This window comes from Pseudonaja textilis, chromosome 3, assembly GCF_049901715.1.
Source record: "Pseudonaja textilis isolate UNSWEBS1 chromosome 3, rPseTex1.2, whole genome shotgun sequence".
Taxonomy (NCBI): Eukaryota; Metazoa; Chordata; class Lepidosauria; order Squamata; family Elapidae; genus Pseudonaja; species Pseudonaja textilis.
In genome coordinates, this window is record NC_141992.1 from 77814650 (window position 1) to 77840311 (window position 25662).

A 25662-nucleotide genomic window follows, 5' to 3' on the forward strand; every position below is an offset into this window, starting at 1 on the left:
TCAGCTTCTATAATTATTTTTGGCAACTAAACATAAGGATCACAACATATGCAAGTGCTCCTTACAACATATAAATAATACTTTTACTATTTTGTCCAACAGTAGGTAACTTTTAAATGGGCTTGCATTCTAGGAATATTAGTGATTGCCAAAATGTCTGCAAGTTGTGGTCAAGAAAAAATACGATGGATTACTACAATCATTCTGAGTTCATCTCTCCAGGTAACATATGTCATGAATGCTCTCACCAAAAGGCTGTCAATTGGAAGGGTTGCCTATTCATAAGCCGGTTACACAGAAACAGCAAGGCCAGGCACCAAACATTAATTTATATTCATGCTGGTGATGTTATTTCTCTTTATCCTCCTCTAGCCCTCCTGTAGTCTCATCAATATAATTTATTTGTATTTGTTTGCTTATTTTGGGGAAGGTGTTTTTTGTCTAAGCTAAACCATCAGCTGCAGACACCCATCCTTGTTTCAGCTGGAAGGCTTCTAAGCCTATATGGAATCTCCAACCCAAGTATTCTCAAATTGCCTATCCCAGGAGTTGGCAACCTTAAACTCTCAAAGAGCCACAAAGGTCCTAACCGGAAGCCCCCTGTTCAATTCTGGAGCCGACCAGACTCTGGCAGTTCCCCCACCATAAAGTCTCCTCCTAGCGCTGTGTTCTTTTTCCTCTACCTGTCCTAACCAAAAGCCCTATCAATTGTAGAGCTGACTGGCAACAGGGAGCCCAGCAGAGGGATGAAAGAGCTGCAGGTTGCTGACCCCTGGCCTATCCCAATGTTAGATGCAATTATGTTACTGGAACGAACAAATAACTATTGAAGAATCACAACATTGCTTATATGTGGAGAGAAAGGAAGCAACCACAACTATTTAATCTTTTAAAATAGTGGGATGTGTTTGCACAGCACACTAGACTATCCTTGCTACCTGACAAAGTTTATAATTTGTTTTGATTAATTGTGTTGTCTTTTTCTTCTTTTCTCTTATAGACTCTTCCTTTAGTTAACTAATAGCAATCAGACCGCACATTGAATAGTCTCATGAGAAAGATGCAATGGAGAAAACTACATAGAAAATTTTATCTAGATTCTCTTTGCATTCAAGGAGATTGATACATCTATAAAGTGATCTCTATTATTACTCAATTTGTTATTTTTATAAATAACTCAAGATGGCAAACATACTTAATACCTATTTTTTAAAAAATAGCATTTCTGAATAGATGAGTAGAAAAATTGAGAAAATTTAATTAGCCTATCTCAGGATGATAATGCTTAGGTAACTGAGAATGATTACATATCTAACTATGTTTGCTTGCATGTTTTTAATGATTTTGAATTCTTTAGCAAGCTCAAAACAGCTCTGAAACTGTGTTGTTGAAAAAATAACGGTACAACTTTTTAAATAAAACATTGCAACCTCACAGCATTTTATTTTAGTGGGCTGAAGATGGAAATATATTAATTTTTAAACTAAAAAGTGCAGAAAAATGATTTTCTCATAAGCCAAGTAACTGAAACACTGTATGAGGCGTATTATTCAATTATACACTTTACTTCCACAGACTGGGATTTTAGAAAATAATCTTGTTTAACGTTAGAAAAAAAATACCAGATCTGATAACAGCAGTCAGCTAACAAATCCAAAATAAATTTCAATATGCAAGGGGAGCATGACTCCCTACAAGGTTGGAGGGAGAAGAAAAGACAATATAATTAGTTTTATTCCATAATTGGAACACCCATAAGTATTTTTATCAGCTTTTGCAAAGACAGGGCTTAGCTAGATGGGCCTTGGATTGATCCAGCATAACAAAGATTGCAGGGTTTTTAAAATTTATGTATATTAAAACTATTGTGAATAATGACCATTCTACTTAAGGGACAGAATATATTTTAATATATGATTTTGTTACTTATTTAGGATCATGAAATTTCAACAACCTTACAAAATCAGCAACACCGAGTTCGTTATTCAGATTCAGTGGAAGATGGATCTATTATTTTCTCACTTTCTGGTATTACTATAGTTTTTCATTTTCCCCATAACAGCAACCCTATGAGGTGGTTTAGGTTTTGAGACAGAGTAACTGGCCAAAAGTCAGCAGCTAGCTTTCATGCCTAAAGGAGACCTAGAACACATGATCCCCAGCATCTTAATCACTACACCAAAATGGCTTCTTTAAATTAAATAAATGCGCTAACAAGCATAAACCTAATTTTTAAAAAAGAAAGAAAAAATAGGTATTTTATTCATTTTGAAACTACTCTCCATGAAATAGAAAGGATTATACTGAATCAAAATAAAAGCAAACTGATCTCACACGAGTGAAGTTGATTAATACACACATTAAGTGAAAGTGTAGGTGTAATTACAGGTAGTCTTCTGTTCATGACCATTCATTCAGTGACTATTTAGAGATACTTTGGTGCTGAAAAAGTGATACTTATGATCCATCCTCAAAGTTCCAGCTGTTCCACACATCTGTGATCGTGTGATTGCAATTTGAGGGCTTGGAATGTAGCTAGCACTTAACAATGTTTGCAGCATTCCAGTGTCATGTAATTTCCATTTGCAGCCTTTCCTGTTAGCTATCCACAAGGAAAATTAGTAGGGAAGCTGGCAGGGAAGGTTGCAAGTCACTCCCTTTCCAGCCACTCCTGAGGAGCCTAGCTATGGAGTACACGATGTCGTAGTCCATAGCATAGTCCATAGCATAGCATCCACTTGCTGCACCCCACTCATCCACACTCCATAACATGTGCCAACTTAACCATGCTGAAGCAGCATTATGGCAGCCATCTGCACACCCTCCTGTCTGTCAGCACTATCACAACCACCACTACCCTTGACCAGGCTTGCATCTTGCCACAACAGCTACTTAGCCATCCACCAGCCTTCTTGCAAGCTGCCCAGGACTTGTGACTTCTTGCCAGCTTTCCCATTCGCGATGATTGTTGGAAGCTGGCAGGAAGTCACAAGTGGTTCCTCACTTAACCAGTTGCGATCCTCACTTGGGAACAGCAACAGGGACTGCTGGGATTACATTGCTAAGTGAGTCAGTCACGTGACCTCACACTTTACAATTGTATTGCTTAATGGTAGAAATTCCAGGCAATTGCCATTGTTAAATGAGAACTACCCATGTGAGTAAAAGGGGCAAAATACAGTAGGTCAGAAAGTAGTAGTTGTCACATAGATTGTGAATGAAAATGTCAGTTCATAGATTCATGGACCAAGATGCTACGCTCCAGGGAATGATGAAAATAGATTAAACATGAATTTTGAGAAAAATTACAAAACATTATGAATGAAAATGATCCTGTGGAAAAAGACTATTCTGGTAGGTGACCTGAATGAAACAGCGGGAATGAGTTCAGTTCACAGAAAAAGTTATATGGACTTTTAGAGACTCCAGAATGAGTAAGAATTTCTACTTAAAAAGATGTTATTTTGAATACATTGAGTACATATAAATATATTAATGCATACATGGGAAAAGAGAATGTTTTGAAAAGTATAAATGATCTGATTATGGTGAAAAATAAAATGAAATAATTAGTGATTAATTCAAGAATGATGTGGGGTTCTGAATCAGGATCTTTGGGCCTTGCCAATTCCCTTATGTTGCAATATTAGGACTGCTGTACAAAACTTACAAGATAAATGCCATTGTAACAAATATTATCCAAAATGCCTACTGCCATTTTTTCATCTTTGTTCTAGATCTATTTTCTTGGACTTTCCATTAATCCTCAGTATTGTGGATTTAGGATGCAGCTTTATATAGATTTTTCAGTTTCAACAGCTGCATATACCAAACCATATACAAATCATATACTGTATGTACTCTTTTAAATCAACAGTTAAGCAGAGTTTAATAAAAAGTTCTTTTCGCTTAGGTGTTGCATTTTTGCTTGCCGACGCTCAAGATTTTCTATTCACAAACAGCAAAATCTTTTTTGAAAGAATAAAAAGATTCATGACCATTCACAGAAATGGATTTTTACTTTTATCAGCTGCCCTTCATGGACCAAAAGAATGGGAAGTGATGTTCAGAATTCAGCAGAGGTATGAAATAATTAAATCATAATTTGAAACTTGCTCTATTACTAATGGAAAATGGATGTATCTACAACATTTGCTGATTCATACTATTTAAGATAATCTACAGCATTTGCTGACTCATACTATTTAAGATAATTTATTTCTGTTCATTCAGTGAAACCAAACAAATAATAAAAGCATTTTATATTATTATATTTCAAATTATATCATAAGTAAAGATTCTCAATCATTTGGACCATTTACAGCCACAGTTGAGATTCGGTTACTACATAGAAAATGCATTTTTTACTTGTGGATATCCTTTGGAGAGACCACGATTGGGGAAATGCAATTGGGGAAATGTCCTCCTTGGTCTCCCAGCAATTTTTGATACCATTGACCATTGTAACCTTCTGAATGGTCTCTAAAGGATTTGGGTGGGATGGTACTGTTCTGTAGTGATTTTCCTCCTTTCTAAAGTTGTGTTGCCAGTTGGTGGTGATGGGAGAGATCAGCCTAATCCTCAGGCCAAAGCATTGCCAAGAAAGGGCTGGCCCAGTGGCTGTAAGCTGTTAAATGCCTTCAAGATGAATTTGGATCTGTGACCTAATTATTTCAGGGAAATTCCATCTTTGACTTTGAGCAGGTTGCTCAGGGATGGCCCATAATCAAGTTCCTATAGAATAGAGCATTCAGGTAGGGGTAATAAAGTACACAAATCAGTAAGACCTGCCATCACTTTTTGTCCCTCTTGAGCTTTCTGGAAATTGTGAAGACCTGCACAGAAAATGCAACAAATTAAGAGTTTCCAAATATACATTCATGTAAAGCAGGTGTCTGGTTTCAGTGAGATATGCTACCAAGTGAATATTTACAAAACTTTCAGCATACATTTACCTATGTTTGATAGTGGAAAGTCTTGCTTCCAATTAAGAAGCAATCAAAATGCACAGTATAAAATCCCAGATGACAAGAGGAGCACTTTATGAATATTACAGGAGCTGACTATATCCTGATGATGTGGCAAATTTGTGTTTAAATTTGTGGGTTGAAGAGCACAAAGAAATTCAAGATTATTTTTCATTAGCGGTTTTTAAAATTAAGTTAGCAGCTAGCAAACTGTATTACAGCAACAGCTATATTTCCTAGGAAATTCAGGAATACTAATGTATAGACATATGTGAAAATAAGGCATGCAGTTCCTTCCAAAAGGGAGAGAATATAACTTATTTAGTTCTAGTTTAGAATATGGAAACTTAGAGAAAAGGATAAGAAAGATATATGTATATAGCCAACAGGACCAGACCAATCTTCCCCTAATTTCAGCCTCCAATCATGTTTCTAAGCTAGCGAGTCCAATCCCCAATCATTATTTTCATTGCAGCAGCTGGCATTTCTGTATTTTTGCTGGAATGGAAGCAATTAGACATGCAAATGTAGTTCATAAAACAGTTCAAACACACAATGTTTTCCAGGGCTTAATCTACTTTTATAAAACAGCTGTGAGTTTCACAGCTGAAAAGCAACACGGAAATATTTAAATTGATCTACATCAGGTCAAATCAGATCAGACTAACTAGTCTGATATTATAGCAGATTAAAAGTAGGATGTATATTCTTGAATACTATTGCATAGAAGTCCGGCCCTATAATACAAATATGTATAAGGAATTTATTTTTGGAAACTTGTCAACTTGGCATTTTTATTTTATCACATTAGATGTAACTTTCATTTTGTTACCTCACTAGTATTGTGATTGGCAGAAGTTAAGGGCCAGTCTACTTAAAATTCCATTTTACTTCAATTTCCTGATTCGTTTATTTAGAAATGTTGGAACTTCAACCATTATAAAACGATGACATCCTTGTACTTGGTTCTTAATAATGGTTCCTCCTATAGAATGCATTTTTATCTGAAGAAACAAAATGTCATTCTATAGTGTCATCAAAGTACATGCCTTGTTACAGAATAATATAACCAAAACAATAGTTTGCCAGATTTGGGAAGCTTTAACATTGTTTCAGTAGAGCAGGGCTATCAAATTCCCAGCCTTTACAATAGATGGAAGATAACGAAGCAGCAAAGGAGACTACAACATAGGTGAACATACAGCTAGGTATGTTTATCCTCCATTTACTTCAGGAGGGAAGAAAGAGAGTGAGTGACTATGCTATACACACACTTGTGGACTTCAACTCCCAGAATTCCCCACCCAGCATGGCTGGCTAGGAAATTCAGAGAATTGAAGTCCACAAGTATTAAAGTTGCCAAGATTGGAGACGCTTGCTTTATAGGATAACTCATAAATAATTGTGAAAGACTGGTGTCCATATTTGTTACTAACAGCTAGTACAAGGCCAGTAACGATAAGTTCAAAGAAAACAATAATGTCCAAATAACATTTATCCTGGAAAAATACAAGACTATGGCTTCTGTGGTGCACTGGTCCAGGATACTAAACTATGAATTATCATCTGACACTGATGGGCCTAGAGCAGGGGTAGTCATCCTTTTTATACCTACCGCCCATTTTGTATCTCTGTTAGTGGTAAAATTTTCTCTAACCGCCCACCGGTTCCACAGTAATGGTGATTTATAAAGTAGGGGGACAAAACCCCTACCGCTCACCATGAAAGCTGGAACGCCCACTAGTGGCCGGTAGGGACCAGGTTGACTACCACTGGGCTAGAGCATAGGCTAACATTCAGTATTGCCAGAGGCATAGAATCCAATGTAACATTTTTTTTGCATGAATGTTTGTTCAATTTTTGACATCACAACTCAAAAGGATCTCAGATCAGATCTAGGAGAGGATGGGCACAATTTTTTTTTTTGTAGAATAGTCATTGGTTAAGGTGCAGGTATGCCTTTCAGCTTTCCAACAGACTCTATTTTGTATACTAAAATGGAGACATGTGGACTAGTGTTTCATTTATTAAATAATCAACAGTAAAATAGCCTACTTCCCATTTTAAACATTTATATATCTATCTCCCACTATTTTAGCCAAGAAACATGAAGCCCCCAAATATAACTATCATATATACATTTATGTAATTTATTTATTTATTAGATTTGCATTGCCACCTATTCACCACGGAAACTTTATCTGTACTAAAAATTTAATGTACAAATCGATATTTATAAAAATTTTCTGCTTAAGGTTTTTAGGCAGTAATTTACGAATAGTTCCAGTCCATAATACTGCTGAAGCTATTAAATTAATGTTGACCATAGCAAAGGTAAGTGCAGCATTTGTATTTTTAAAATTCTACGTCTATATTATTATGTAAATATAAATATTTGCACTCAAATAGATTCATTTGTTATGCAGTACTATGAATGTAACTGCATGGTTGCTGCCACAATAGAGATTTTCAATTTCAAGACAGCTTTTTCTTATAATATTAATTATAAATGCATCCAATCCAAAATTTCCTAAAAATGAAGACAGACAAATAATACCAGGTTTTACCCAATTATTTGGTTGAGCTGACCATACACAGCATCACATTGCCCTTTGTGTTCTATACTGCAATTGTTGACTCTGCTTTTGCAGAAAACTTTTCAGTTCAGTCTGCCATCCCACCCCCGCAGACCAGAATGCCACCTCGTGATTTTGAATTACAAACCAGCAGCCCAATTCAAAATTCATTTTGAGAACAAGCCTGAAGTTACTTCAACAGATCTTACTTCTCAATATGCCTGTAAACGTGTTGCAATGATATTTTAATATATGCTTTCAAGAGCAGATAGTAACTATTTCTGTTTAGATCACATCAATATAAAATCAGAATTAAGCCTGAGAGTTCAATCACTTGAAAAATGTCAGAACTTTTTGTAGAACTTTTGCTTTGATACTGTATGGTAAAATCCTCCAACCTTTCTCAACTGTTATAACATAATACATAAATGACAACCACCAGTATAACCTATTATACTTTTCTCTTATTGGAAGAGTGCTTCAAAACCCTATCTGGACAACATTCACTACAGAATGCTAATGGCAAAGACACAGATTATGGAACAAAGCTCTGTTTGGAAAATGCTTCATCACAGTCAATTGCACTGAAGTTAAACACCATCCAAATTATTTAAAAATTTGACCATGTTTATTTTGTGCTTTAAAAAAAACATCCACAAAAAAATCAACACCTGTCTAAAAATACTCTTTAATAGATATGTTCAAAATAAAAAAATTCTCTGCAGTTAGGTATGTATTCTTCGGTATAAAGAAAGGAATATTACCCTTATATGTTTTCCTTTCAATAGTCAAAAGAAGGACAGATATAAACTACAGCTTGTATATAAGGATCTCAATACCTTCTAATTAATTTCGGGGGGAGTATGGACATTATTCAAAAGTACAGAAGAGCAGCTAATAGACATGATTCCAACTTTACAGTTTTACATCACAGTAGTAATTTATTCACTTCTATTTTTGCTTTTTGATAATTCTTATTCTGTATTTTAGCAATGTTATTTTTCTTCCTTTTGTATTACTGTACCATGGGGACTTATATCATACAGACTGAAATTTAAGTAGTACGAATCATATTTCCAACACATCAGTATATAAGCCTGTGACAAAGATAGGAATTAAAGTATAAGCAGCTTTTGTCAACTGATTCACTAGTATGAGACTTAATTCTATGGGATTAAATCTAGAACCAGCTGGTTTCTGTTAATGGAAGAAGCCCTACTATTCATAGAACAAATTACAATCCAGTTGGAACTTGTGGCTAGAAGGGGAAGGGTCGAGAGAAAGCAAACAACTTTTGCCAATTATTTTCTACTCCTTCCTTTGTGTTTCTCAAACTGTCCTGAAGAATATGTCTAATACTCTGCATCTGATTTCCATGAGATTGAAGCAGAATAGTTTTCCTCAATTTCCATCTAATCATTAATCTTGTGAATAAAATTTATTGTACCAAGTAATATCTTTTATAGTTCTTGCTTACTTTTATATTGGTATTTTATTTCATAGTATGCCTTTATAAAAAGGTAGTGGTACATGTTAGTGTGAAACTACATGGTGATAGATACCTGTGGTTCTGGTATTCAAAATATATCAAGGGCACAATGTAATCCTGGGACTAACCTATGAAGGTTTAGGAGAAAATATATATTCTAAAACTTATCTATAATTCTGTAATTATTATTCTTTTGCTTTTTTAAAAAAATTGGCATGTTAAATTTCGGTCAGTCTGTCTTGATAAGTGGAATACTGAAATAAAGATTTTATTTGATTCCAGTGGTTTCTTCAGTTGCAGCCTTTGTTTTCAATGAGTTCTTCTACCCTTGCGAGAACACTCTCCATTAAATCAAACGTGAAAAGTGCAGAGTGAAGAGCCTGAAACAGATTGACGTTATAAATTTACAAGTATCTTGGGAATGCTGATGTATCAAATCTTTAAGTAAAAAGACATACACATTTTAACAGTTTCTCTAAAACCAAATTACTTACTTGAAGCTCCATATCTTTTGAAATTCCTGACATCTTTGCTTTAGTTATCGATTGAAAATGGGTCTTTTTAGAACTGCGAGGCTCTTCTATGGAAAAGAATGAAGGCTATTAATATATAACTCCCTGTAACTTCACTTTGGCTTGAAGCTCACTATATTTAAGAATCCCCTGCAGTCAATCTTACTGGCATTTCTTAGAGGACAACTTTTAACATAGAGCTCGTTTTCATTCATTCATTCATTCATTCATTCATTCATTCATTCATTCATTCGGTTTCTACAGTCACCCATCTCAACCTAATTGACTCTGGATGGCAAGTTGTTTGGTGTGATGATGGATGATTGTAAGTGCTCCTTTTAGCATGGACGTTGATTGGGTAACTCTGGGCTATTTATTATGTACATCATCTTGAATCGTACACAATGAAGGTGTAAACCAGTAATTGTATGTGCTATTTTTTTAAATTTGGTCATTTATCTATAACTCTTTGCACAGCATTTTTCTGGGAGTACATGTAACAATTTCTTAGAGTCCTTGTAAATTTACACTTGTGTCTTCAGTAAGAATAACTAGCTCCCCTTGTTTTCTGCCAGCCTTTATTTAACTTAATTTGTTAAATTTGTATTCATTAGCTGCCCACTCTGTTACTCTTTTTAGTACTTTCCAAGCATCAGAGTCTTCACTGATAGCTGTTATCTTAGCATTATGTACTCCAAATATTTTAATTGCATTGTTGTGTTTCCTGTGAGCAGCTGGCATTTTTACAACTAACATTGAATTAATTGTTTTTGCTGTCTAAAATATGAATAGTTACCCTTGCAAAGAAAATTTCAGAGACTTGCAGAATCAACACTGACTCAAAGGCACCACCCAACACTACATTAGAGTATAAACTCTAATACTTATAATTCATATTTGGAATATATAGCCCCAAAACAAAACAAAAACTGGTATCCAAGTGAACCTCCACAGTGTGAATGGGTTAAAGGTATTGAGGTGATACGCAAAATTATAAATTCTTTCTATTCTACAGTGTTACTGGGGATTAGCAATTTTGTCATGCTGAAGTCAACTTATAATTATGCAAGATAATGAATATCTTTATATAGAGTTTTTACTCTTTATACTGCACAATGGATCATTAATAGAAGTTAACACCAGAATTCCAATTTACATATCTAATAAAAATCAGAATGCAAATCCTGTATTATTAGCAAGAATAGCCAACCCACAAAAATACATAAAATTATTCTGAACTATTTTTTAAAAAGTCACAGATTCCTGCTCTTTGTAATCTAGTTTTCTCTTATAGTGAAAGGTCATATGTATTGACATATCAGTACCTTTGCTTAAAGTCCAAAGGTCTCTGGTTCAAACCTAAAATCCATTCTTAGGTCAAGATCCTTTTGAGATTTTGACCATCTCTATTTATATATGGAAATATGCTAAGGAGAAGTTTCATATACCCTCCTTAAATAGATCTATTACTTTATTTGTTACTTAAATTTCACATAGTCCAAATACTTTAGTCTAAATTGCAGTATTCCTTTGTGCCTGTGAAAACTAAGACATGCATAAAATAATGAAGTTAACTAACCTATTTTATTTTCTTTCTTCCTTTTTATTTCTGCTTCATAGTGTGCTCTTGACATATCAAGTCCAGTGTGTAAAGGCTTCAAGAAATTTCTCTCTATCTTGTAAAGTTCTGTCCATATACAAGTCTCAGGGAAAAAAGGAAATATTAAATATGATTAGCGGCATTATAATTCACAGTATGTCTTAATAAACATTTTGTTCAATGACATAATTTGCTGGTTTTAAAAAGAAAAGGATTTAAGACCTAACCCTCATTGCTAAGCTGCATTTTAATCAGTTAATCCAGTGTCATAATATAATGTTTATTTTTACTCCTAACTGAACTTCAGATTATCTTTTCAGTTTTTGACATGTCTTCCACATCAGAATTATACTTCATTAAGTTGAGTGTAGCTCCCCTAATCATAGAATGCACTATATCCATTACTAGATTAATTTAATAAAACTGATATATCATGTCAGGTAGCAAGAACAGGATTTTTTTTCAATATTCTTTTATTAAAGATTATATTAACTATAGATTCAAGTACATAATACAGAAACATTAAAAATTAAAAAGTTCAGAAAAAGAGCAAAAAGGAGAAAAGAAAAAGCCACCTCAATTCCCAGAGAGTACAATCAACATTAACAACTTATCAGTATCTCTTAAAAAAACAAATAAACACCTTTATTGAATACCTCACTCCATTCTCTATAAGCTCATCTCTAAAACCTCATCTTTTCATATAAATCAAGGAAAATCTTTTCCAAATATATAGCAAAAGGGATATCACCGAAGAGTACTATTGGCCTTAGAAAGTTGTAAATGGATTAAGGACGCAGATGGACTTGATTTAAGACTTGGAAGTTAATTGAAAGGATCCTTTCTCCTGGGGAAATGTTTTCTTGGGAAGCTGTTATGATGCCTTGAAAGCTGAATCAGGGAGCAACACATGGTTTCTTTAAAAGAAATGTTTACTAGATGGGTAAAGTAGGTCTTTGAGTTATTTAACTCTATAATGGAATCAGAAGATGTTCTTGAAAAGGAACAAACTCCACTGAATAAAACTGAAACTGACTTACAAATGGGCTTAAAATTGTAGCCTACAAGAAGGAGAAAGAAAGAATGGATTTACAAATGAACTTGGATAAAGATTTAAACATTTAAAAGTTATCCAAAATTAGAACAGCAATGGGATAATTTTGTTTTATTTCATTTACAATGGAGATTTGCTGCAGTTGCCCTACTGGCATTACAAAAGAGACCTGACAAAGATGAGAAGAGATGAAGAGAGTAGGAAAAAAGAGATGTTAGAATTTTCTATAAGGAATTTAAAAACTTTTGAGAGAAAGAAAGATTGCAAAACTAGACTTGATCTAGTTGATCAAGATTAAAATAAAGAGTTGCTATTCCTGATTATGTTTAATGGTTTTTCTAACTGGGGCTGGACTTTGATAATCTGAAGAGAGGAAACGAGGGAATCTGTTTAAATAAAAATGGAAATATAAAAGGAAGGATTCCGACTGGGTGTAGTAGATAAAATGTATAATTCTTATTTGGTTATTTCTGATAACCCTTATAGAACAGGAGACATACTGAGCTCTTGTCAGATCACTGATCTGGATGATTAACAGAACTATGCAGTCCATAATGGCAGTTGCCCCAAGCATTTGGACAAGCTTTCTTTGGGCCAAGTAGAAGAACAGGAGTTACATTTAATTTACTGTACTCGATTATTACTTTATTGATGCCTTAGTGACAAATAGGTTGACTGAAAAAACTGCTTTAGGGCTGTAGATGATTGATCCCCAATTTAGAAAATGGTCTGAATGTCATTAAACCATATCTGAGTGCATAAACCCCCCCATAAAATCTGGAAATCCTGTAATGTAGGAAGTTTTGTGGCATAAATAAACTAGTGCTGCTTTCTAAAATCACATTAATTGAGATTTTCCATTTCTGAAATCAAGTTAAGCTTAAGGAAGAAACTTTATAAATGTTACATTTCAAAACAAACTCCAAGCATGTTCTATTTGCAGCTTTAGGAGGAAAAATGCACAGTGCAACAGGGCACAGTGCAAAATACATATTACTTTAGTGATAAGTTCTCTTTTTTGTTTTGTGCAATATTAACCTGCCATTTCCTAATTAATTAGATGTTCAGCCTCAAGTTGATATAGAACTCAGTGGCGGTTTTGGAATAACTCCTGTTCCTCAGATTGAACCTGACAAAGAACTAAATTTGCAATTGTTTTCCCATGATTAATTAATAATAGCTAAACAGCATAAACTTAGAGCACATGGGGGGGGGGGGAATCTGATCAAAGTTGGTTTCAAAATTTTAATATGAATTGTTCCCTTGATTATCACAAACCATTTGCCCGTCATAATATACCAGCTGCATAAGGACAGAAGCTTGCAAAAAAAAAAAAATCATATCAATCATTATGAAAAGCTGCTACCACCACTGAATATTAAGCTGGATAAACATCATTATTTAAAACAACTGATGCAAGATGGACTTACTAAAGCAGCTGTGTCTGTTAAGCCACAGAAAGATTTATCGTGTCATATAAAAATACTGAGGTAACTTCAATAGAAATACAAAACCAAAAAACCCAATTTACCTACTATGCTTTATTGTAAATATGTGAAAACTAATCAGAAGTGAAATTTTATTATTAAATTATTTTCCTTGATGTCTATCTAAGAAAAAAAATTAATCAAAAATTTTTTTTTAAATGTTCCTGTCACCCTTTTCCTTCTGGGTCACTCTGCATTGAGGATTTAGGAATCTCCAGAAACTCCTACTATAGAAAATCCCTTTATTCCTAGAGTAAAATAGAGTATCAATGGTAACATTATCACTAATCAAGTCTTACATCTATTTAGGGGATGTATATCAGATGGGATCAACACCGCCACCCATTTTTTGTTCCTCACTGCTTATGGAGTCAGCCTGGATCCCACAGGGGGCTTATATTTATCTTTGGCTAGAGGCAGAAAAGTTCTATGTGTTTGATGTATTTTGTCTGAGGACAGCATAGAAGATTAATGGAAGATTCTTATGTGCAGCAATGTGTAAGACCTTGAGTCAAGGCTAAAATTATGGCAGCTGGAGGGAAAAAGATGGAAGTATTGCTCCTAATACTCCACTGAGATGATAAAGAGATAAAGCTCCACCGAGATGAGATGGACCCGTTGCTTTCGTGGTGTGGAGACAATAACTTGGTCCTCAACACCAATAAGACCAAGGAGCTTTTAGTGGATTATAGAAGGAACAGATCAGACATCCAGCCCTTGCTTATCAATGGTGACCAAGTGGAGCTAGTGGCCAGTAGTAAATTTCTGGGTTACCCTAAAAGAGGACTTGACCTGGGTGCTCAAATTGCAGCACTGGTCAAAAGGGCCCAGCAGAGGTTATACTACCTGAGACTTCTCAGAAAACAACAACTGAATGAAAAACTGCTGGTAACCTTCTACCACTGCACCATAGAGAGTATTTTAACATACTGCACCTCTGTATGGTTTGCCAATTGCACAGTGGCAGATAGGACGGCACTCCAGGGGGGTTAACGTCATTGCCCAGAAGATCATTGGTTGCCCTCTCCCCTCTTTGGAAGAGCTTTATAGCTCCCGCTGCCTTAAGAAAGTTCAAAACATTCTCCAAGATCCATCTCATCATGGGCACCCTTTTTTTGAACTATTACCATCTGGCAGACGGCACAGAATAATAAAAACAAGGACAAATAGGCTGAAAAACAGCTTCTATCCCAGGGCAGTAGCTCTTTTGAATTCTGCTGTATAGTGCTGTGTTGGTGTGGTGTCGGGCGTTTCCGGTTCAATGTGTGAAGGGTGAAGGATGTGTGTTTGTGTTTATTGTCATGGTCATGGTCATCATGTGCATTGAAGATGGTGTTTGATTTTGTTGTATGAGGTGCAATGACAATAAAGTAAACTAAACTAAACACAGGCTAGGCAGCTGGAGCCAACAAACCTGCCCAAATCCAGTCCCATTGGGATGGAGATGTGGCCTGGCGTTCTTTTTTTCCCCAGTTTTCCAAATAAAAATGGGATCAACTTTCTGGTAGACACATGCTAGCCAGCATGTGCTACTGAAATGAAACATTAAATGTACAATCTTGCATTAGAATCCCAGAGTTTCAAGTGAATCTGAACCATGCCTAACCGAAGAAGTAAACTTGGAAGCATCCAGTTAAAATCAGCTTTTATTTCTCAGTACATACAGCTAGAATCAGAATGCAAGGTTGTAGATTTCAGTAATCAACATTACTTCAGGGCAATTACAGTAATTTTTTTTTAATAGAACAGGGATGTCAGATAGCTTGCATGATTGGTTTATGTTGACTGATTAGTTACAGAAAGAAGCATATTTGAAAATCAGGTCAGGGAGCAAAGCTTGCAAAAAAAAAAGATGAATGTACGAAAGAGCAGCAAATAATTCAGAAATGGAGGCAGTATCTTCCTTGCTGCTTGAGAGGCATAAAATATTTGCTGGAGCAGACTTCAACTCTGAAAAGTGCTCCTGACAGCTATCAGCCTTCCAGCAGAACAGATTTAGCTCTGGAGGACTGTTTGGTAAAGCATAATTTACCATCAGCAATTATATTGCTGTGACCTGGCTCCTTTGCTCTCCTCTCTTCTTTCCCTTGGGTGATTTCAAAAGATTTGCTTGAAATGCTAAATTTACCCTTCTTATTGTCTTGAGGCATCCTCGATTCTACATCTTACCTAAGAGAGGATATATTAAGAACTGCTATAAAGATTCTCAGAAAAAGCAGGGCAGATTCTCAAACAGGCTTAATCTGCAAGATTAGAGCGAACAGGTAGGAGGAAAAAAAGAAACTCCTGCAGTGGTGCATTTCAATTTATGTATCAGGTAATATTCACCATAGACTCATTAAATATGACTATTTTTATATATGCAGACAAAAAAGACCCAGCATGCTATTCCTTTAGTAAATCTCTCTCTGTGTGCCATTGAGTCAATGTTGACTTCTGGCAAATGCTTGGATAAGTCACTGCAGTTTTCTTGGAAAGAAAATCAAAGTTCTTCATTATTTTTCATGGAACTAAAATTATTGATTCAAAACAAAGCGTGCATGAATAAACTTCTCCCATTGCTGTTTTCCCCATATAAAGATAGGAAAAATATAAAACATTCCCTTCTAGCTATATAATGAAATACCTTTTTTAAAATAAATGCAGAGACATGCAGAAATTGTTACATGAGATACAAACTGAGGACAGATTTTAAGATGTTTCTTTTGCATGTAACTACTAGTTGGATCATTCAAAGGAATTGTTATATATGGCTATTCAAAAAAAACACACAAAAAAAATCTAATCTGAATTTCTAAACAAGCCAATCAAAGGAAGAATCTCCGCCACCTTGCTTGGGGCTCCCATGGGAGCACAGAGCCATGTGGGCTGGTAAGCATTCTGAACACCCCCCATGATATTTTAATTCTGAATATTAACTATTTTTGCCATTTAATATAATTTTATATACAGTTTTCATGTTTTTATATTTTACTTGTACATCACCAAGACCCACTGTGAGGGAAAAAGAGCAGTTTTTAAAGTTGATTAATACATTCAAGAATAATTCAATATTTCAATATATTTCAGTTGTACCATTTTTTAGAGGTCTACAATGACACAATCTATCTTTTTCAAGTAATACAATCATTACAGAATAATTTTTTTCTTTAAAAAATACCTTATTGTCATCTTCATTATCCTTAATAAGTAAATATCTCAGCAAATTCAGTGAGGCCATTATCCTGAAAACCAGAAATGTCAAATAATCAGCTACATAAAATGTTATTCATCACGCATTGATATATTCATTTGTGACAACTATTCTCAATTCCATAAATTCTTCATCAGGTACAGAAAAATTACTGTATTACAAAGGATTCTTAATATTTCCATTGAATGGATGGTAATGTGTATTCCTCCAGATGTTTTATTTATTACTACGTACTATTACTGTTACTAATAGCAGTAACAACATTTTGATCTTTACTACTCTACTGGGAATGTTTTTTCAGCTTACCTAGCAGCCTTGTACCCTGCCTCAATTTTTCACCCTTAATAAAAAAGTACTGGCAAACGTTGAGCATATGTTGAGTTCCTACAAATAACATGCTTCATGCTTGTTGTGAATGGTAAAAGCAAAATGACATATTTGAATTAGTGAAGTAATTATTCCACAGTTTTTTAACAATTATTTTTTTTATTTAATAATGCCTTTTGTCATCAGAAACTCATAATATACTTATAAACTCCACTGGAAACCTCAAATAAGCAAAAGAACTCTTAGAAAGTTATTTTGTTAACGAATTATTATAACCTTAATGAAACACCTCAGAGAATGTCAGCCCTTCTAGATAGACCAGACTTAAACACCGAAGTTATGAATACTAAAACTAATTTTCACTACAGGATTGCAGTAACAGAATTCTGCAACTCTGGATGTGCTTCCCACTGACTGTCTTTATCCTAAAGAGAATTACTGAGAGTCGAGTTGGAGAAATTTTCTCTTGCTTTGCACTCACTTTTTTTTTAATCTGACAGTTGCTTTGCTGCTGTTCTTAATCCTGTTAATTGAGTGTGGTTACATGATAACCCGGTTAACGATCACACCGACTATAATTCCAAGCTCAATAATGGTTGTGAATCGAGGACTAGCTCTAAAGAGAGATACTTTTACGTCACCTTTGTCACATCTTACCTATCTGAGTGCTGCAGAAGATCAGTTTCGGCACCTTCAGGAAGTGAGAGCACCATGTCCAACAGAGAAATCAGCTGGAGTCCAGTAAAAGACTTGCTGCCTTCTTCCCTCTGCGGGTAAAAAAAAAAGTAACACAGGAAACAGTAGTAAGTGCTTCATATACTGTCTGCATTACTATTATAGCTAATAGTATAAACAATAAACAAATTTACTTTTTATTCCAACTACCTATAAATATGTTTAATCTCTTTCCTTAATTGCTTCTTTCTCTTAATTTAATTGAATTCCAAAAGCATGGTGCATAACCTAAACTTGATTTCCTTCCAGAGATATTTCCTTATCTAAACAAAGAAACAGAATGACAGGGAGCAAAAAAAAAAAAAAGAAGAAATTTTTGAAGCATTGTCATGAGAAGCTGGCAGGGAATGTCAGAAATCACAAACATGTGACCCTGATTGATCAGCGGACTCTGGCATTATTGCAATCACCACAAGTCTGCAAATTAACTGGTCTGAAGATCTTTGAAATTTCAATTCCACAGAAGTAATGGGTCCAAAATTCTGCACACATTCTTTTGAGATACTATGATTCAAAAACAGTTGCCCTATGATGCACCATTTCGGGTAACTGAAGGTTACAGACAGGCAGACAGGAGAGTTTTCGTAGTATTTAGATAGACATAATTAAACAGGCCTTATCTTCATTTAGGTTCACGACAAAAAAATCCAAAAGTCCTATTTGGAATTCATTGCATTAAATATCCTAAATGTATTTTAATTTACATGGATCAATCCACATTTTTCAAGATGTGTAAAAGCTATTTATTAAAAAATCTTTCTTTTAAATATGGTAATGAACAGTATTGAAAAAAGAAATGAGTGTGAAGCAAGACAGAGGGGCACTGGCGTATTCTGACATACCATGCAGTTTTAATTTCTAGAATCACTAAACCCAAAACAAGTAATTATTTTTATTCTGCTTTCACATATGTTCATAGCTTCAGTGGTACTATTACTGCTACTAATAAAGATAGTTGCAGAGACATGATGCCTGACCTGGAGGCTGGAGGGGGGGGGAGGTATAATATATCAAAACTAATGTTCACTCTGTAACTACAAAGTTAAACAACCCAACGGGGTTATCTTGGCTGGAGGGCTGGAGAAGTTTCACAGCTAATTCTACACTAACATAATGCTAGAATATCAATATTTTCAGTTTAATTTAAACATGATAGGAATCTCAGAGCAAGAGATGAAAAAATCTTTTAGTGCTTTTTATGAAGCACCAATACATTGAAGTATTAACTCTGCCAGAATGTTATCTGCTAGAGAACCCATTGCATTCCAGCTTTTTCTTTTTTGTTCAGTTGATAAGCCTCAGCCATTTATTTGAATGAGGGCAGAATAAATCCGGTATTATGCTCTGCAGATTATGTTAAGGTAATTCACTAACATAGACATTTGTTATAATGATACATCATACTTTTCAGATAATTTTTTAAATATGAGGTATCCAGCTATTTTGGTTCTCAAATCTTTGAATGAAGCCCAAAGACTATTTTGAGAATTAAACTTTTTTTTTAACTATAGCACCTAGTATCAAGGTGGGTTTGCTAAGTTGTTTATCATTACCTTTTAATTAAACATTAATTTCTTCTGCATTGTTAACCTTCATTAACCAGAAGGATAATAAATCGTAGTCCCTTTTACAAATGTTTACTTGTAAACATTTCTTTATTCTGCTCTTCCATCCTTTTATTTACTTGGATTCACTGAAAATATATGTATTTTAGCAGACAGCATAGAATAGGTGTTTTGCTCTTAGTTTTTGTAGCATTATTCATTATCAGTAACAAGTCCAAGCCCCAAGAATGATGTGATGGTTCTTTCAAACTCATTTATTTTTTCTACATCCACATTCAAAATCTTGCCAGCCTAAGCTCTCTACTATCTGTATTTACCAAATACTCTGAAAACTATTAGGAAGGAGCTGTCTTCACTTGCTTTCTCTCACACAAAATATCTGGACCAAGCTGCCTTTTATTCCTCTAGAAAGGGGGTATCAAACTCAAGGCCCATGGGCTGGATTCAGCTCAGGGGTGCTTAAATCTGGTTCCCGGGGCTGGCCTGGAAACAATGAAGGACCAGCCTGCAGTGCTTCTGCCAGTGAAAATGGAGCTGGGGGGGTATGTGCACTCCCACCCGTGCCCCATTTTCAGCTGCAACAGCTCCTGCAGCCCTCTGCCAGCGAAAACAGAGCTTGCCCTGAGGTCTGTTTTTGTTAGCAGAGGGCTATCACAAAGAAAGGACGAATAAAGGAGAATAAAGAGGGAAGGAAAAAGAAGGGAAGGGAAGGGAGGGAGGGAGAGAAGGAAGGAAGATTATTATGAGAGTGAGGGTCTCAGGGAAGTCCTGGCTTAGCACATGGCTACTACAGATACCCCCGACATGAGTGACATGAAGCTGGCCATGGCCATGCCCACCAGAGCCACACCTCCCAGCCTTCCGAGGTCAAAGACAACCCTGATGTGGCCCTCAATGAAATTGAGTTTGACACCCTTGCTCTAGAATGCACACCCTCCCTCACGGGAATCCAGCTTACTGAATTGCATCACAAGTGTACTGAAAATGTTAAATAAGAAGAAAACAAATAGATGATAGAACAAATCAATCCATTATGAAATAATGTATCATAAAGTATGATAATTTGTCCCTGGTTATTTGCTCTTCTAATGAAGCCTTCATCTACATTCTACAAAATTGTGCATTCCAAACTTGATTTAACTCTACAAGAGTCTCTCCTTCACTTATGTTGCCTTCATTAGTTTTTCTCACCTTTAAGGACAAATCAATTTGATTTTTAATATTCTGAATAATGTGTCCTTCCACGCCAGAATGATTGCTCGTCTTCAATAAACATCTGTAACCAGAAGACCCAAAAAAAGAAAAGAAAAATTAGGCTCCAACTCATTTTCTCCATCCTTGTGGTGTTGTCATTTCTGACAATTGGCATGCCAACTGAGATTGATGGAATTTGCAGACTAAAATTGCAGGAAATCTAAATTGGGTATAATTTTTCTTAAAGATCATGTTTTGAAAATATAAAAGACTAGTACTACAGTCACATTAACTACATTTTCACTTAAAATACTTAATAAAAGTAATATGAGACATACCTAAATAATATATATTTTCCCTCTTCATCAAACTTATCTAAATATAGCTGCAAAATCTTCAAACTTTTCTTTCTCTACATAGAAACACAAATATAGAACATGTGACATTTATATGCATTTTAAACCCAACAATTTTAAGTCATTGAAAACTTTATTACATACCAGAGATTCAAAAGGGCACTGAGTCATAATCTTGACCAAATCCTGCCATTAAAAACAATAAAAATTATTCCACCAATATAGTATATGTTAGACTTTACTTATAAACTAGTTGGACAATTTAATTATTATGTACAATGGGAATCATCTTTAACTCATTTAAAACAAAAGACTCCTTCCTTAAGCCACACTAAATATATTAGAGAAGAAAAAGCGGAAAATGATTTACAACAAAGGCAGAAAGAAATGGATTTTGGAATAAGGGCTAGAAATACTATATAAAGCCTAATATTGTATACCACAGCCAGAAAATTATAGCAGATGTTCAGAAGAAAGCAGAATAGGTGCAAAAATTATTGCTTCAGATATCACAACACTATCGATTTGGCCTTTTACGCCGCTTCCATTTTTAGACATCCAATACAGATGCCAGCTGGTATTCATACTTAAAAATGTGGACTGATGTCCCAAAAGGAGATGGAAATTATTTGATGCAATACTTCACGTTCTCTGTATGATATTGAAATAAAAATTGGTGCCTACTTACAATATTTGACTATTTTCACCTCTCCTTTAGGAGAAGCAGTGTTAGTTAATTGTATCTAACTAGAAAACATATAGTGCAGTACAGTATTAGCATCCGAAGACAGAGCTTTATTTTTGCTCCATATAAATTTTGGGATGAAAAGATGATTTTTCCATTAAAATGACAGAAATTACACTAGATTAAAAACGTACTAAAATTCTTTAAGAAAATGGGGATTTTGACCCTCCTTGTATCAGTCTGTTTAATTAGTCCCATTATAGCACTAAATAAATACTACTGACAATCTTCTTAAGGTGCTTGAGAAATATCAACACAATGCATTTGTGTAATTAAAAGTTTATGGTTTTCCCACATTACCTGAGGTGTTGTAATACAGCCTTCAAATTCCAAATATTGAAGGAAAAGGCTATTATTTTCCAATCTGAGGAGACAGTTCTCCAAAAGAGCCTATAAATTAAGTTGGATATATTAATTTTAAAAACTATGGGCACTGCTCCCAGTATATTAATCCCCAAATACAGAACACTGAAAGTATATTATTTTTAAATGTATTCAGATTCCTTATGGAGAATAACCAATTCTTCTCCTTTGTTTACAATATCCAAATTTTAAACTGCTGCAATCAAGCAGCTTATAAGAATTTAGTTCAGAGTGTAAATCCAACCATCTATAAACCATGCTATACAGCTTAATTTTATATCAGGTAAATAGATTATTCTAATCTTGATCTGTTTCATAAGTCACAATAACTCAACTCACTCAACATTTTAAAACTACACTATAACTTTCAGGCTGTGTGCAAACCCAGCTAAAGAGTCTGCTTTGTCTATGGCAATTTCTTTGTTAGATATGTTATATGACACCTTACACAACTGCGTTCATTAACAATAAATTGTATTTCCAGGAATACATTTCATATTATACTGTAATAATAAATATAATCCATGTAGTATATATCTAAGCACCTGGTTTAACTTGGGCTATCTTTTTAAAAAGTTATGTGAGGTTGAATGTAAATAATATTTGCACTAGAGACCTTCAAAAAAAATCCCAGAAATTGAAAATGCATACTAGATGAAAACAGTGGCAGTGGCAAATCATTTTCATACTATTACTGCAAAAACTACATAGGCACCAGAAGCCAAGCTTGGCTTTATTAACCACCCATGAAATTAGATGTCAGATTAGAGTAATTCAGTGTAATTGAAACTAAGTATTCAATCTGATTCATTTTCAAGCAAGCTGACATGAATTCAAGCTTGTTCATAAAGCGTGTTCAATTTTAAAAAGTTGGAATGAACATGTTTTCTAAGAACACATGGAAAAATAATCTATGCATATTATATACTTACAAGCCCTTTTAATAAAACAGGTTCTTCTGTCCTGCAAAATAAATAACAACTAGTTTGTTAAAGTTTTTATTTTGTTGTCTTTTTTAGAAACAATTTCAGATTCTTGTCCCCAATGTAATATTTTCAAGATACAGGTTCTGTTCTATACCAAGATCCAGACTTTCAAATTAAACCTATTCTGAGAATATATTATAGAGGTAAGAACAGGATTATTGCACTACTTTTCTCAAGGCTAGCACATAACAGTATGTTTTGTCCTCTCACGGCTATTGAAATGGAACACTATACCCATGTTCTCAAATCCAAGTGTTAAGGAGAGAGCTTTTATAGTTCAGTGCAAACTCAACTTTAAATATTAAAACTAATGCCAACTCTGTAAAATCAAGCCTTCATATTAGGTTCCTTAAATATATGAACTAACCACAATTTAGCCGAATAAGACTGAAGTATACACTTCCCTTGTTTCTAAACAAATTACTATTAATTGCTCTATTTTCCTCCCTAACACTATATTTTAAATCTTTGGAAATGTGAAATAAAAAAGAAACAGCGCATACTTACCTTTTCAACAGAGCCCTAATATGTACCATATTGCACTGCAAAATATACGATGGGCTACAAAAGAGAGTGATATATACATGTAAGAATAATTTATCAGATAAAGGCAGTCACTTTCAATGTCTAAACAATGAGCATAATAATCTGGAAAATTCTGCAAACTAGACTAAAAAGGGGGGTACTCCTGGTGTGATGGTGAATTGCTAAATAGTTCTCCTCTTCCTCCCTCTTCCTCCCTCCTCTATCTTTTGAGCTCTCTCTCTCTCTCCTTTGCTTTGAAGGCAACTTTGTGTGTTATTAGTAAATATTTAGTAAGCTAAAATATTAACTATATTAACTAGAGTAAAAAAATAATCTGTGATCGTAATATGACCCTTAATAAATACAAGATTCAGAAGAGTCTATTTCAATATACTATAATAGTACAATCTATAGAGAAATAATACATTTGAAAGAAGTGAAATAATTTATGCACATATTTTCCATGTTGCGGAGGAAGTTAGTCCACCCTCCATTTATTTCTAACACTCATACCTTGAGAGGGTGGGACAGGAGGCTACAATCTCAGAATGCTGGAAGACCTTAGAAACTGGGGGAAATATTCCTTTCTTCTTTCTTTTGTTTATTCATATAAGAACAGGCAGGCTATTCTTTAATTACCACTATGGTACCTACCATAATACATAACTATTCATTAATATGCTGATAATTAGAAATACTAATTGGAGTTTTTATTATATGACATTTGCATTACCTATATTTTCTGACACTGATGAAGAAGTCTCAACTGCTAGAATATTTGTATTTTAACCAAAAGTTAGTTTAATCATCATTCCTCACAGTAAATATTTTCAGTGTTGACTTTTCTTTGGTTAAATCAGAGCCATAACTAAGTCTGGAAAATATTTTTTATAAATTACAGATGATGTAGTTTTAAGTTGTTTTATTGGAAGAAACTCACACTGTCCTTTATGAGAAACATCTTTTGTCACACAATGGAACAATCAGTGTAATATGAGTGGAAATTCTTCATCTGCTAAAGGAATCCTGGTTTTAATTAAGACATATTTTAATTTTCTAATTAAACATGAAATATTGGGTCTGAAAATCACTATATAATCTCCATTTTCAACTGCCAAATGGCTTGAATGAATTCTTGCAGCCAACTAAACATCTATTTATTTAAGCAAATAGGCTGTTTCAGTCACACTCCACAAGAAATCTGTTGTTTAACATAACTTTTCTGCAAATTGAGTTGAATTATTAAGTAGGGCAGATTATCATTCCTGTGGAATTTAATTTAATTTTGGTTCTGTTAGTGAAGTGAGACAAGACTTCTAGGAGGGGGGGAAAGTTTATAGAGCTAGAATATCTTTCAAGCTTACATCCAAAAGTGTAATCTACCTGATATATAGTAGCAGTTATATTCAAACAAGCAAGGCTATACTTTTTTTATCTGTGACGCATATTGCATGTTCAAGATGGCATTATTACTAAGGACCTTGATGGATGCTCAATTAGTCAAAATTACAATTATAAATTCTTATCACAAGCAAGTAATACCACTGATATTCAACTAATGGAAGTAATATTACAATAGACAAACCTCAGATCAACAATAATCTAGGAAATGGAATTTTCCCCCAAATATACAGAGCCTTTAAAGGATTTCTACATGACAATTTAACCATATATGTTAAGATTCACATTCTGGAAGCCAATCATGCTTTTAGATCAACTTAATTGTTGTTTGATTCATTATATACTTTAAAAATTGAATAGTTATTAGAGCATATTAAGCAGTTTTATTGTGAAGGGAGAAATCTGCTACACTGTTAACTTCTCATTTAAAACAATTGAAACAAATAAGACAACAGCAATGAGAGATACATGGGGATAATTCATAGTGATCAAGCAGAAACTAATTGTCATTTCAGGGAATTTTATAAGAATGTATATTCTGGAAATATTATAAGTCCCAGAGGGAAGCCTTTTTTAAATAGAACTAA

At 34.4% G+C, this 25662-nt stretch overlaps 2 protein-coding genes across 2 annotated transcripts in view; one reads left to right on the plus strand and one right to left on the minus strand.

Annotated features, from left to right (window-relative positions):
• Positions 1 to 153: 153 nt before the first annotated feature.
• Positions 154 to 8131, plus strand: C3H1orf146 (chromosome 3 C1orf146 homolog). The gene is made up of 5 exons (XM_026700321.2): positions 154 to 222; positions 1935 to 2028; positions 3914 to 4082; positions 7223 to 7301; positions 8018 to 8131. The coding sequence occupies exons 1-5, from the start codon at positions 154 to 156 to the stop codon at positions 8129 to 8131; spliced, it is 525 nt and encodes a 174-aa protein (XP_026556106.1).
• A 326-nt stretch (positions 8132 to 8457) lies between these two features.
• Positions 8458 to 25662, minus strand: part of GLMN (glomulin, FKBP associated protein) — a 33194-nt gene continuing 15989 nt past the window's right edge. Inside the window, exons 9-19 of the mRNA XM_087930161.1 lie at positions 23657 to 23710; positions 23096 to 23126; positions 22101 to 22190; positions 21200 to 21241; positions 21038 to 21111; positions 20697 to 20781; positions 17863 to 17972; positions 16846 to 16909; positions 11124 to 11247; positions 9527 to 9609; positions 8458 to 9412 (exon numbers count right to left, since the gene is read on the minus strand). Of these exons, the coding sequence (XP_087786287.1) occupies positions 9323 to 9412; positions 9527 to 9609; positions 11124 to 11247; positions 16846 to 16909; positions 17863 to 17972; positions 20697 to 20781; positions 21038 to 21111; positions 21200 to 21241; positions 22101 to 22190; positions 23096 to 23126; positions 23657 to 23710 (847 nt within the window). The 3' untranslated portion in view covers positions 8458 to 9322. The remainder of the gene's footprint in view (positions 9413 to 9526; positions 9610 to 11123; positions 11248 to 16845; positions 16910 to 17862; positions 17973 to 20696; positions 20782 to 21037; positions 21112 to 21199; positions 21242 to 22100; positions 22191 to 23095; positions 23127 to 23656; positions 23711 to 25662) is intronic.